Below are 14353 nucleotides of genomic sequence, written 5' to 3'. Positions count from 1 at the left end.
TGCAAGCTGAGGAAACCAACCTCTCTGTTGTAGCTGCTTCAAAAGAAGTTGCAAATCAACTTTCCTATCTGGATGCATGTAGTTTCTCCACAGGATAAATATTAAGTGTGTGCAGGGCTGGGAAGCTGGTGCAGCTCTTGGGAACAACTAAAGTGTTATGGAAGTGTGAAAATGTTTTTGCAGGAGTTGTACTGATCATTAAAGGAACGAAATTGCTAGTTATTATGAATTTTTATTCTGTCCTGTTTTCTTTTACCATTCTTCTTGTGTCATTCTTATGCCAACAGATTTTGAGAAGAGAGGAAAGAAGGAAGTGTGTCCAATCCTGGATCAATTTCTTTGTCATGTTGCTAAGACTGGAGAGACAATGTAAGTGTGACTTTTTTTGTGATCTTCAGTTGTGGCTGATAACATTTCTGCCTTTTAAGTAAATGAAGTGCTACTGGGGTTCTCATTTTGTCTGTAGATTTGAGTCTGTGAGCTAAATAACCTTACTTTAGTTCCCATTTAATTTTGGATGGATTAGTTTTGTTTGCTGGCAGTTAGTTTTATTTAATGGCGAGGCTGCTTGTATAGGTTTTGCTCAGGGGTATCTGTCAGGTCTTAACTGATGCTGCCCAGTGCAGCGAACTTGTTGCACTTTTTACCTTTTATGTGACGTTCAGGTTGTTTAAATGGAAAGTTCAGCTCACTGTTGTGATGTCTGTCGTAAATGTGTTGTATGCAGTATCTGGCAGCATTACGCACGTAAAGATGTGAGCAGCTTAGATTCTTTCTGGGGTTTGTACAACATGCTGGGTGGTGATTGTGTCTAAACGCTTTGGACCAGGAACGGAGAACCAGCAGGCACTTTCTGCAGAGGAGGTGGTGGGAACTACCGGGTTGCTCTGAATCATCCTGGTCGCTATTTTTCAGCTCACACAGGAGTTTTGCATTTCCTGGACTTTCTCTCACAGCTCTCTGGCGGATTTCTGCCTGAGAGGTGATGCACTGGTAGGAGCCACGCTCAGGCGCTCCTGCTCAGGGATGAGCGCTGCGCGGGGTGACTTCCTTGCTGGATCACTATTTGGCAGGAAGGGGAAACGCTTCCCTGGGTGCATTGCTGTGGATAGGCTCACTTTCTGGCTTGTAGGCTGTCTCCTTGTTTTTGAGGCCTAGTGCCAGACTACAGGCTTCAGCAGGAGATCCCGTGTGTTTACCGGAGTTTTGTTACCAAATGGGGATTGCAGGGGCTTTGTTTGAGTTTCTAGAATCCCTCTTACAGGTAAGAGGTTTGTAGGTGTTGGTTGGTGTTTTTTTCTTTTTTTCATGTTTTGGGTTTCCTTTTATTTTTTTTATGCTAGCTTGCTAGTAGTTCTTGAATTAATCGTTTTGGAAGAAAAGCGAATTCTAGCATCTACTTTGCCCTTTGAATAGGTGGCTTTGGCTCAGCAGAAATATACAGCTGTAATGTTTAATATTTTGGTGTAGTACTTACTGTAGTGTGGGCTCACCATGGTGTGTTTTGTCAGTAAAACAGGTTTAAAATATCTTTCCTGTTTTGAAATATTTCTTTAGGCTGTTTTTATTGTGGTTTTTTTTTGTGTGTGCGTGCGTGTTTTTCTGCCACTATTGCATGTTTTCCCAAGTAATTTTAGAAAGCGATAATGTAGGGGCAGATTCTTGGAAGAATTCTTCCCTATGCAAGATTTGGACAGTAAGTAAACTGATTTTCTTTGTGTTTGGGAAATCTTTTTTTTTTTTTTGCTATTATATGATTATTACAAACTATTCATTGAACCTGAACTGTAATTACCCTTTAGAACTTCATGCAGACCCTGGCTGCCTGTTTTTCTAGGGTTTTCTTTTGCTTTTTTAGGTCTGTAGCTTTTGTCAGTGTTCTTGAACCTTTCAGTTACGTTGTTTTTTAAAATGTTTGGGATGTGAACTGATATCGTGTATGTCATGTAATCTGAAGACAGACTTGGAAATATTGTTCCATAATGTTTAATTTGCTTCCCATTATCCACCGTAGTCTGGTTTTCTTCATCAGCTATGCTTATATTTTCATTCATGTGTTATGTACTGAAGTATTGGGAAATGAGTAATAATTTAAAATGTTGTTTAAAAATTGGTAATATGCATTACTGGAACTTAATGTATTTTAAGCTGGTACAACTTGACTGCTGTAAATGTGTTGTGCAATACACAAGGCTACCAAATACATCTTAATTCAAAATAAGCTAAAAATTATTTACTTTCTGTTATGCATAAGTAGCTTTTTGTAGAAATCTAACCCAGTAATAGATTACATTGGAGCGAGAAGATGAAATCTAAAATAATAGTTTGTAGTGGTGTTTATTTTAAAATGTTCAGAGCTCCATTTGGAAAAAAATTAAAAGGGATGGTTAAGTCAGGGGTAATTACACAAGTGGTTTGCAGACTTATTTATTGAAAAACAATGGATCTTATTCAGTCACAGCCTATTCCTAATGTAACAAACAGAAAGTACCCATGTAAGTAAGGACTGAGGCAAATAAGGACAAGTGAAATATGAAGCATTTTTGCTCTGAGTTCCTGTTGTTTCTATGAGAGTTTTATATAGTGTCCATGGGGGTTCTCTCAGCTTTTTAACTTACTCTGAATGTTGATTTTTAGATCATTTACTGCTGTCTACATCTTGGGTAAATGTAGTGTATTCTTACCCTGTCCCCTGCCTCTTCTGGACATAGTTGCAGCAGATCTTTTAAACAATTAGTAAACTTAGTTTGTAAGTGTGCTAATGAAGTAAATTAAAAGGACTTTTAAGGTTCTCATCAAAGCGTGATTGTGACATACATAACTGGCTTAACAGATTGAAAGCATGGGCTCACATAAGGCTCTTGGGTGCCTCCCTGCCCCTCTTGTGTTTCAATGTGCTTATTCATCTGACTGAGTTATAAACAGGTAGTTGCAGGTTTAGGTTAGGCTGTAATTTTACTAGTATTTCTCTTGGCAGCAATCTTGGCTAATGCAGCCCTTGTGTTTCTGCTTTACTTGTCCTTGTTCAACTCTTTATGTGGCTGCACGGCAACCTAGAGCAGGAAACTGCTTGCAGTCGTAAGTAAATTTCTTTTTGGCAGTACTGTTTTTAACAAGATTCAGTTCATTGATCCAGCTTGTTCTGTCAGTGTTAACTGGTATGTCAAACCCCAGCGCAGCTGAAGAGGTGATATAGGGGAGGAACAAAGGGTGAGAGTTGTGTAAGCCAGCGCTACAACTATGATAAGGCTTTTCAGAGTGTCTTTATTGTAATTACAAGTCTTTTTCATTTACAAGGAAGGCCTGGAATAAAAATGTTGCTAAATTTAGTTATATTATCAGCATAATTCTGTTTGTACCTTGCTGTAAAAGCCTGGTCATGCGGTCATGTGTGTTAACTTCATCTACTTGAAGTTTAAGCTATTTTCTTGTGCGAAGTTAACCATTCACTTCATTATTTGCAAGATGATGGCCCGCATTTACAAAACCGCAGTCTCAACTTCCTTAATTGGCTTGCCTTTTTATGAAGACGCTAACATGGAGTTTGCTGAGAGACACCAAGTATAGCCAGGGAAGATGATTGTAACCTCCTTTTTGCTGGTCTGCTGTTCATGTTACCTGCATGACCCCAAACTGGACATAGTGTTGCAGTTATGAGGTGGTAAGTGCCAGGTAGAGGGGTGTAATCGCTCTCTGATATTGCAGATGTAACACAGTGCGCAGGTAGCCTTTGTCACAGCAAGGCCACATGGACAGATATTCAGCTTCATGTCTTCCACACCAAGTATTGGCCCCTGTATTGACTCTGAGCAACATCATTTCTCACCCGTTGCAGACCCGTTGCAGTTGGACTTTGGACCCCACAGCCACTGCTGTATAGGCCTGATGCTCTGTAGCTGTCCAGCTTGGCTACAGAGGTGCTGTGGGAGGCTGTACTGTGTGTTTTGTGAAAGTTGAGTTTTACAGTGTCTGCTGATCTTCCCTTGTGGACAGTCAGGTAGATCGGGCACTGTTTGCTGTTGATGAATTATATAACTGCAAGTGTGAGTTATATAACTATAGTTTTATCAAAGGTAATGGCAAAAAGTATTTTTGTCCCTATGATACTGTTTCATGTACCCTACGTTGTGGTGAATGTTTTTCTTAGTGTATTTTTGGAACTTTTTGGGGGTCTTTTGAGGTTTTTTATTATTTTGTTACAGCAGTGAAATAGTTTGTCAGCTGTAGAAAAGGTGTGAGTGAAGATATGGTAGCGGTGAACATGTATGCAAATAAGTTCTGGTTCTTAGCTTTGGATTTTTAATGACTTATTCTGTCTAGTGATTTCCTTTCTTATGTTACAAATATGTTTTTGTAGCCATGTGTCCTCTAGCTTATTTCTCATGCTTACATTTAGGCCTACTTTTATCTATAAAGTTCATTGTCTGGTTTTATTCATTTATATGAAAGCTACTTAAAGCTTTCAGTTTTGTTACTTTACATGTGTATGCTCATTTGAAAATTTTGTTCGGATTTGGAGGCAAATCATTATCTGGAAATCTTTACAACTCTGTAATTTCTCATGATTTCTTTTTAAAACAAGAACATTCTCTGGTCCTTGCCATAATAAATGGGATAATATCTTTTGAAAGAAAGCTGTGTGCCTTTGTTGATGTAGGCCTCTTCCATTTCCCTGTTCTCCGTGCAGCAAAAGGTGTGAGTAAACTTCCTTGCACTGTTTCCTACTATTATTCCTCGGTAACTCTATTCCACTGAGTAACTGGAAATATTCCACACTAGTTCCCATTCCACTGATGCCTACAAAGAACAGAAATCTCAGCTGAAAAGCCTGCTGATTTAATCTTTATCAAAGATAGTTTAGCTTTATGGCTTTTTCTACCTGCATTATAAAACATATATATGTATCAAATGAACAGTTGCACTTCAGAGGAACCAGTTGTGATGTAAACAAAATAATTTGCTCCTCTAGGAAATGCACACTATTGTAGTGTTCTATTTTAAATCCCACCGCTTCATATCTGTTGGGAGTGGGGTTTACAGTATAAAGGTCAAACTTTAACTACCATTATAAAATGCGCATGATGAACTGATCCAAATAAACTTTAGTCTCTCTGTAGAATACATATGTAAGGAAGGACGAAAGGCAAACTCTGCATAGGAGTGCTAACTTTTCAGTTTAATCAGACTATTTTAACTGCGAACGTAACTGCATGCGCACATAGATGTTAATTTGTAAGTACGTCTGTCTTCCCTGTTGCTGTAAACGCTGCTCTTACAAGCACGCTCCCTGATAGACTTTTTGCAGACAGTTCACTGTTACTTTGCACAGAAAACCACCCCACCATTTATTCTGTGTTGTTGAATACAGTTGCATGTGCTTCTGATCACCACTGTCAGTATCCCTCTGTTGGCATCTTCTACTCTCTAAGCTCGGTACTCCAGTGTTGCTTAATGACATTTGTATTCATCCTCAGAGTTTATCAGTTCTTACCTTTACCTTTTGGTAGTATTTCTTCACAGCTGTAGTGGCTGCCTCAGCATTACTTGTGTCTTTTTCCAGTATTCCTTGAGTCTCCTGTTCTGTGGTGGTCTTGCCCATTACTATTTAGTTTGAAGTACTTTCCCAAATGTTTGGGTATTGTTCTACTCCACATTAGACTTTACAGTAGTGTGGATGTTTTTCTCTTTTGGCTTTGTAATTGATGAGCTTGGCTTCTTCTTCCTGTCTACTGATTTTGGGAAGGTTTGTGCTTGTTGGCACATGTTGGAGGGGAAGGACAAAGGCAGTGTTGTATGCATAAGTGTGGTGGATAATCAAGTGCAAAGCAGTCTGGTTGTCTTTGGAGGTGGTGGATTATCTGGTTTGTGGATAAATCAGATGGGTGCTGCTTTTCCACAGAGCTGGTATGTGTCTGGCAGGTCTTGGTTTCAGAAATACTACTACTTAAAGGCAGTTCCAAGATTTCTGTGATGGCTACACCTGATGAGGCTTTGCTCAGAAGTAGTAAGGGAGTGTGGTGATGCAGAAACACCCTATGCCTTTGTATTGGATCACTCAGGTGAGGGATGCCTTGTCAACCCAAGCTTAGCATGGGTCAGCTGACCTGCCTTGTCAGGAGCCAGTTGGGGTGGCTTTTGTTTCTGGTTTTGGAAGGAATTTGTAGTAGAGGTGCAATTTACCTGATCCTAGTAGAACTGCTTTCCGACCTGAGTGAAGCCTGTGTTTTGTGGGACAACGCATGAACTGGCAAGCACAGAAATACAGTGCAAAGTAAATTCAGATCCTGAAGTGGTTGGACATGGTGCATTTTCCTTTGTCTGGTTTCCCAGCTTTATTGCTCAGTATAATAAAGATTTGATAGTATTACCTCAATGTGGTCTACTGCTCTTCTGAGGCTGCCTGCACATCTCCATGCACTGGTCGCTAAACAGTCATAGCTGTGCTTACCAGAGGACTTAAAACATTTGTTTCATTTGCTTATTCTGTGCAAACTTGTGGTATCTGGAAGAGCTTCAGTGTCTTAGTGAACACTAATCTGTTCAGTGAAATTTTATCTGAAGAGGAAATAAAGAAAAGCTCAGAATAATCCACATAATTGTTAGAGTCAAAATAAATATGGTTTTCTAAATTTCAACAAAGCTTCCAATCATGTTAAAGGCAGATCTGGACTGTGTCAGTGGTTTTGGGGGAGGTATTTTGACACAGATAACACCTGTATGCTCTTGGCTATCTGTTTGGCTAGCGCTGTTCAAATGCGGCTACCGTTATCTTTGGTAGAGCAAATGAATATAAATGTTCTTAGGGCTTGTGTGTTTTATAATTTGTGAGAGGTCAGATAACCTTCCATGCTCCCAAACTTCTTTGCTAGTCACTTAAGCAATACTGCTTAGAGTTCTAAGGTTGATATGAAATGTCCTTTAATTGAAGTTTAAAGATGAAGTTACAAAAATATGGTCACTGAAATCATATGTCTTTGAAATAATTATTCCCAGTATAGTTTGTAATAATAACTGGATTAAAGTATTACATTAAATATTGCAGAAGCATGTAGTCATCTAGCATGTCTTGAAGATGCATTCTAGAGAAAGAGGCAGATGTGGGCTGAGAAAACAGTTGCTGCACACAGTAATTGCTGAGAGTTCCTGAATAATTCTTTGTGTTTTTATAATTAAGTTATGCAGCAAATATTATTTAGAAGATCATCAATCAGGTTAAAAAGTATGCAAAACTCAAATAGTTTTAAGATAATCAAATAGAGATAACAAAGAGTGCTAACTAATTTTTTTTTTACTGACGTTAACTGTAATAATTACACAGAATGTTGGGAAAAAAAATTATTCAGAACTACAGAAATAAAATCTGTTGAGGTAAAGAAAGTGTCCTGTAAAATATATGACAAGAGGAAGACACTGAGCCTGCAGTAGTTGGTGTGCCCTTTATAGGCAAGTTGTTATCTGGGGTCATCATTGTGCTTGTAATAAAATCAGATTTAGAAGAAATGTTATTTAACTATGTGCATAAATGAAATTATTTGAAGAAAAAGAAATCAGTGTGAGGTAACAATTTACGTGTTAGTACATAGTGAACAAGGACAGTAAGTGGAATAGTTCAGTGAATACACCAGTTTATTCTTATCAGCTAAAGAGAACTTCCAAGTGAATTTTCAAGTGGAAGAGGGAAATTTAATGAAAATGTAATCTACTTTCACATTTGTTGTTATAGATAAACCACTGCAGGTGGTTTTTGGAAGTTTTGAAAAAACTTTTGGTTATTTTGTGTGTATTTAACTTAGTTCTTGAATCAAGAATCTGTTGTAATCTTGTACTTTTTTTGTTCTGTGGTCAGTTTTTGCCTTTAAAATAAAAGTACTTGAGTTCATTTGTTTTCAGGTAACTATGTTAAGAAACGTACTTTATTGAAAAATTAAGTCCTAGTTCAGATTCTTTCTGTTCTTCTGACAGCTGTGTTCTGTTGGAGCCAGCTGAATATTTATCAGGAGAGATCAGAATTAGTCCCTTGATGATTACAGATACTACTTTAATGTCTTCATCAGCTGTCTGTTTCCATAACTAAATCTTAATCTTTGTTGTTCCTGGCAATAGCAGTAGTAATTTGCAAGTAGTAAAGAGGTGAACACTTGTACTACCGAAGTAAATGTAGTTCTAATGTATTCCAGTTTCCGTGGTTCTGGAATGAGCTCATCATGCTCATGAGGAGAGTGAGGACTTAATTTAGGCTGACAACAATCAGCAAGTGAAAATGGAAAAACACGGTCTGTGCTTGTGGGAAATACCAGTTTTTCCTCTTTTGAGCTCTTCAATATATTTTTAATTAAAGTGAAAGGTAACATGAGGTCAAATCCTACTGAAGATAAAATGTGAGAAAGTTTTAATTGTACATGATTTATCAGGTGAGAGTGAACAGGACACTCCCCCAAGAAGAGCACTTGCCGGTGTGTTTTCTAACAGGAGTATGCTGTTTATGACAAAGCCCAATGCTCCTGAAATACAGCGTGCTGATTCACCTAAAGTTTAACATTTGTTACACATTCAGAAATACTGGTAAAGAGTTTAGCACTTGCTTATGGTTTTAATTGGTTGTTAGGTTGAAGGGTTTATCTTGCCAGAAGCATTTAAGAAAGCAGTCTGCATTGATGCATGGGGGATTTTACTGTGTAAATCTATTGTTGTTGTTTGGAATTTCCCATGTTAAGCTGCACTATGTGGATGATGAAAATAGCAACAATGTGCAAAATGCTGACACTGAAATTGATTACATCAAAATAGTGAGTATTAAAATAAAGCATTGTAAGTAAATAAGTTTAGAATTCAAAGCATGTTTTTAAAGTGACAGTGGAATTAAATGAGGTACGTTCTTTTATCTGGTGTATTAGGGTAGTTGCTTACAGGAATGGCTCTGCTCTCCACTAGTGACATTGCACATCTTGTTCTTCCTTATCTGGCGCATTAATTTTGTGGCTAGATTAGCAATCTGCTTCACCTCCCTCTGTGTGGGATCACAGGAATGTGTGGGAGCAGCAGAGCAGACTTGCCTCTTTTGGCATAGACCAGGTATAAGGCTAAGTATGTGGTGAGGCAGCACCCTCCTCCTGGGTACTGAGATGAAATCCCTACTGAGCTGCAGCAGAGCTGATCTCCCTGTTAATGGGAGTTCAGTGTTGACAGCTTTCTATCCCAGAAATTTTCAAAGGTATTTTCTGAAACAAAGCCATTTCTCCACCAGTGAGCACTCCTTGTTAAGAAGCAATTTTTATTATTTATACAATAAATAGCAAAAAATAAATAGTAATTCCTGTACAAAACCTTTTTTTGTCTGTGTGCGAAAATGATAGGAGTTGTGTTTTACAGACATTTCTTAACATGATTTTTAGCTTGTGCACCCTCATCTATATAATTGTGTACTTCCAGCTATCCTTGTTTATACCAATTCAATAGATCTGAAATTAGAGTGTGCTAAGTAAGGTAAACAGAACAACAAAATAATAGAGGGAGTAGGCTCTGTCTACTGTCTTTTCATCCCGAAGAACAGAGATAATGGAGGAAGGAGGTGAGTGAGAGGAAGAGTGGTCTGAGTCTCTTTTCCCCAGGAGGACTGCAGTCCATCAGTTCCTCTGCACAGCTTTAGCTACTACACTCGGGTGCTGCCCTTTCCGCAGCCTGTGGGATGGGAATCACCCTGGTGCTTCTTATGCCTGGTGATAAATTCTGTGCTCTCTGGTGGCAGAAATGGGCTTTTGGTTTTAGAAGTGGTGTATTCCATGTAGTTCACAACATTCCTGTTTAGGTACATCTTGCAACAAGGCTGTGGAAGAGCAGACCTAGGGAGTTCCCCACCTTGCACAGGGATTTGAATTGGATACATGATTGCTGGATGTTTTTTATTTTCTTTACCTTTTGACTTTTCAAATAGTTTTGGAGATCCCATTGAAAGACCAGAATAGAAAAGGAATTAACTTGTTTTGAATGAAACTTCAACTTTTGCTTCTGACAGCCTGGGGAAATCACTGTGTTTTAGAATATATCTTCATCTTTTGTGAGCTCTAGAGCGAGGCACAAAAGAGAAGAAATGCTTATAAAAGTTGGCAAATTATTTCACTTAACACCTGTTTCCTACTAGCAAGTCTCTATGGGAGTGTAATCTGAGTCAACAATAATTGGGGAGGAGGAGGGAAATTAATCTAAGTGACTAGTCTCTCTTGTTACCTGTTGGGTGAATCCCTTTAAAATTGTCCTTGGATTCTTTCCTCCTGTGTTCTGGGGACTTTGCCTTAAAATCAGCTTAGCAGAGCATGAAGCATTTGTATTCTAAACATGCCGTTCGTACTTTCTTGGTTTTCTGCTTTTAGAGTAGCAGAATGGTGGAGAGGGAAGTGCTCCTTTCTTTTATTAATTTCTGATGTTCCTTTTATGGCCTGTTCAGTGAACAGAATCAATAGAAGATCTACTTTGTTTTCCTTTTCTTTTTATGTTCTTTGTGGTATTATAGCCTCTCTCAAAAACAGATGGCATCATCTTAAAATTTAAACCAAGTAATTTCACAGTGAACTTAAACACTGCCAAATCTGAAGACAGACGTTCCACCAGGACTCCTGGGACTCTTAATGTTTTAAGTACATAGCTAGGTCTCTGGAAGCTTAACGTTCTTTCAATATAATGTTTTTCTTAATTAAACCTGTAATCTGCAAAGCAATTCCAGAAAGATTTATGAAATAATTACAGTGCCTTGGTTTTAGGGGTAGCCTTATTTCAGGCACTCTGAATTATTCTTCCTGTTCTTCAGTTAATTTTAGGTAATGTCCTGGCTTACCTTCCACAAGTCTTATTGAAATCAGAAACTTAAAATCCTATAGAGTTTGTCTAAAGTGCATAAGCCATATGTACTACTGTAGTGTTATGTCTGATGTTTAATACAGTTGGTAAAAAAGGAGGTAGATAACTTACCCTAGTTATTGTCTGCACTTGTGGAGACTTGTAGTCTGATGTATACTTCGTGTCCAAGTCATGTAGTAATGTTTGGGATCACAGTGTTGTAACAAAGTCTTCCAGTGTAGTACTCAATACGTGAGAAAGAACTGTATCACTTGTTCAACATGGATAATTTTTCTTAAAAACAGTAGGGAAGGCATTGTGTTTGTATGAAGGAGGGGTAGGGATATTTCAGTTACAGCTTTGTCTCGTATCTTGTTGTCATTCTTGAAAGTTGATGTTTTTCCGTGATTCTCCAGACTGTGAGCAAGATTTTCTTCTCCATTTCAGGTTCTTCAGTTGCCTTTTACTTTTGCTTGGTTTTTAGTGTTTGTCATATCTTGCCCTAACAACTTTGTTAAATGTTTCTGTCTTTCTGCTATTTTTGTTGAAGTTTCAAGTCTCCTGAAGTGAATAAACAAAGTGGTGAAAGAATGAAATATGACTGTCCAACAGTCAGAACAAAATACCATTTAATTCTCTGATGTATAATAGGCACCTTGATAGTGCAAGCTGTTAGAGGGGTTTCCTCTTGCAATAACAGTGCCATAAGGGAGAAAGCTGCTTTCTTAGTTTCATCAGTGCAAGCATTTTGAGTAAGCTAAGGATAAGGAAATGGGAAGAAGCTTTTTGCACTCAGGGAGTGATAGGATGAGGTTATTTGTATATAAAATGCAGTTTTGTTTTTCATATGCTTGTTTGGAAAGTTGAGTTCTGTGCAAATTATGTTGTAAGAAGCAGTTGCACCTTGCAAGAAACTTTATGCTGGTAATTCTTTTAAATCAAAGCACACCAGCAGAATACTTCAACTGCTTTTTGTCTAGGGTGATCTCTGTTCTTTGTTGAGGAGTGCTGTTTATTGAGCAGAATTGGTGGATTTCTGAGCTTGGTTAATGTTGCTTGGCAAACTTTGATTTGTAATAATTAATTAGTTCCAGCAGAAAATAGTACAATTCAAGTATAGGTGTGAAACATTTTACTTTCATTAGAGAGCAAAGTTGTTTAGGATACTGTTATTCCTTGTTTCTGCTCTGGTAATTCTAGGTTCTGTCCCTTGTCTAAATTCATCTCTTTAGTTCTTCCTTCATGATGCAGTGGAGAGATTTTTGCTTCCTCATCAACTTTCAGTGCTTGAGTATGTTATAGCAGTATTGCTGACTGTAGAGTTTCCTTGTATTCCTTTGTGTCTTCATAGAGCTCAAGTTTCTTGGCTTCATTTAGTAATTTTGAACCCGTCCTGAGATTGTGTGTGGGTTTTTTATTTTTAATTTATCAGTGTTTTTTTCCCCTGTAGCCTGTTATTTAATCTCTGCTTGCTGATTTCATGATTTGGATATCTTACCTTGGTTTGAGTTGGAAGCGACCACCGTAAAGATATCTAGGTGCTTTTTTCATAAAGTCAATTTCTTCCTCTGATTTTCTGTGTGTTGGAGTGAAACTGACAGGAAGTTGATACAAGGGAAGGGTGGTGCAGGAGCTCTTGGGAGGGAAGCAGGGAACTCTTCATTTAAGAAAAAATGCCAGCTTATGATGATTGGGAGATCTGTGAAACTACAGTCTTGTTAGCCCAGGGGAACTGTCTTTGTACAGGTATGTTTACATAGGGTGACCCAGTTACTGTAGTGAAAGATACTTTAGATGTCTTGATACATAAAAAAACTTCAAAGTTGTCATTCTCTAGAATGAAAGTACACTGAACCAAAACATTTTAGGATCAACTAATTTTTTGCAGTGTTGTTCCTGAAGATACTTTTACAAATCTTAGTGTTTGCAGGAATGTTTGAGTGGCTATAAAAGAGCTCTCGTTGCTTGTACTAATTCACAAATTAGTGTTGTGGACAGGAAAGGCATGGTTTAGAAGACATAAGTGTGTTTAAGAAAAGTGATTATGTACAATGCTGAGTGGGATGAGGAAGTACTTATAAACACGCCTGCTCAGAAGACAGCATGAATAGTATTTTCTCTGTGGCATTTCTACAATTTGGTTTCTGTACAGAACTTAAAGCGTTTGTCAGTTATTTTCCAGTGGAGTTTGTACATAAAGCTGTGTGGAAGTGTGTTCTCCTTCCATCTCCGGGTAACTACGGAAGTGTCTCCCATTTATGTAACAAAGCAGCAAAACAGAGGTCTTGCATCCTAATGCTAGAGTTGTTCTCGGGCAGCTTGTGATACATATGGAAGATTTTTCTTTGCTTTTTTCAAAACAGGTATTTGCCATTTATCGATGTCTTCTCACTTTTGTCTGGCTTTCTAAGTGACCAGTATTTCGATGTCAGCTGATAACTTAAAATTTCTAGAGGTGTAGATACTGATTGCTTTGATAATTAGGAAGAAATGCCATTTTTAGTCTTAATTTTTATGTTGTATTGGCTTAACAGTTCTGCCTGTTGTTTATGAACAAAGTAATTTTCTCTAGGGATGAGATGCCAGTGAGTTTCAAGAGTTTAGCTGATAGCAATTTCTACGTGTCATTGTCATAAACTGGTAAAACAGGAAAAGTATCTTTCCTCTTTAGACACTCAACTGGTGAGCACTTCCACTGAAGTGGAAATTAAACACTTACTTTCCCTGCAGAAATTATTTTTTGTTAGTTTTGACAGAAGCGAGTTCATTATTTGAAAAACTTGTTTTTCTCAGATGCACAGCTGGATACTTTACAGCTTTGTAGATTGATTTGGGTGTAATCTTTTTCAAACAGTTTAAAAATAGTGTTTAAACTTTGCAGTACATTGCCACAAGGGTAGATAAGTTTTTCTTTAACAAATATGCATAATTAAGATGGGTTAAAGGAAGGTTCTTTTTATATAAAGCCTTTATTAATCCACCTTGTGTTTTGTGCTTCTTTTCTGAGGGCTTTTCAGAGTTGGCTTAAACTGGAGGCATGGTACACAGCTTTCTAGGAAGCAGACTGTCCCTGTCTGATTACATGGGGGCAGATGCTGCTGTTGCTGATGAAGAGCTTGGCTTTGAGGGAAAAGGAAGTAACTTCCGTTCTGAGTGAAAGCCAAAGAAGCAGAAACATGCTTTCCAGAGCTGCTCCTGCTTGCTTTTGAATGATTTTCTTTCTCCTGCAGGTATAGTGTGTAGTTCTGTCCCCTTTCTGCGTTGGTCAGGCCACTAGAATAATTAAGGGAAGAAGAAGGAAAGAGGGACTGCTTGCTTACTCAGCTGGTAGTAAAGGCAGCAAGGAGGTGACTGAAGGGTGGTGTGTAGAAGGTGGGGATTCTTCATCCTAGTATGGTGATAGAAGAGTTTGGCCTAAAAGAAGCAAGTGACTTGCATTGTAGTCTCCAGAAACTTTCCTCCTTCTTCCTGCCTTTCAGGAAGTCACTGTGTTTCCACTGCAGGACTAAATTTTGCCCACGGG

General features: G+C 38.2%; 1 protein-coding gene across 1 annotated transcript in view; it reads left to right on the top strand.

The window, feature by feature from the left end:
• The window catches only part of PPP4R2 (protein phosphatase 4 regulatory subunit 2), a 29237-nt gene that overhangs the window by 641 nt on the left and 14243 nt on the right, over positions 1 to 14353 (top strand). Inside the window, exon 2 of the mRNA XM_054076685.1 lies at positions 288 to 369. Coding sequence (XP_053932660.1) covers positions 288 to 369 — 82 coding nt within the window. The remainder of the gene's footprint in view (positions 1 to 287; positions 370 to 14353) is intronic.

This window comes from Cuculus canorus, chromosome 11 (assembly GCF_017976375.1).
Source record: "Cuculus canorus isolate bCucCan1 chromosome 11, bCucCan1.pri, whole genome shotgun sequence".
Lineage (NCBI taxonomy): Eukaryota > Metazoa > Chordata > Aves > Cuculiformes > Cuculidae > Cuculus > Cuculus canorus.
The sequence above is the reverse complement of the archived record's forward strand: the minus strand, read 5'-3'. Positions and strand labels throughout refer to the sequence as shown.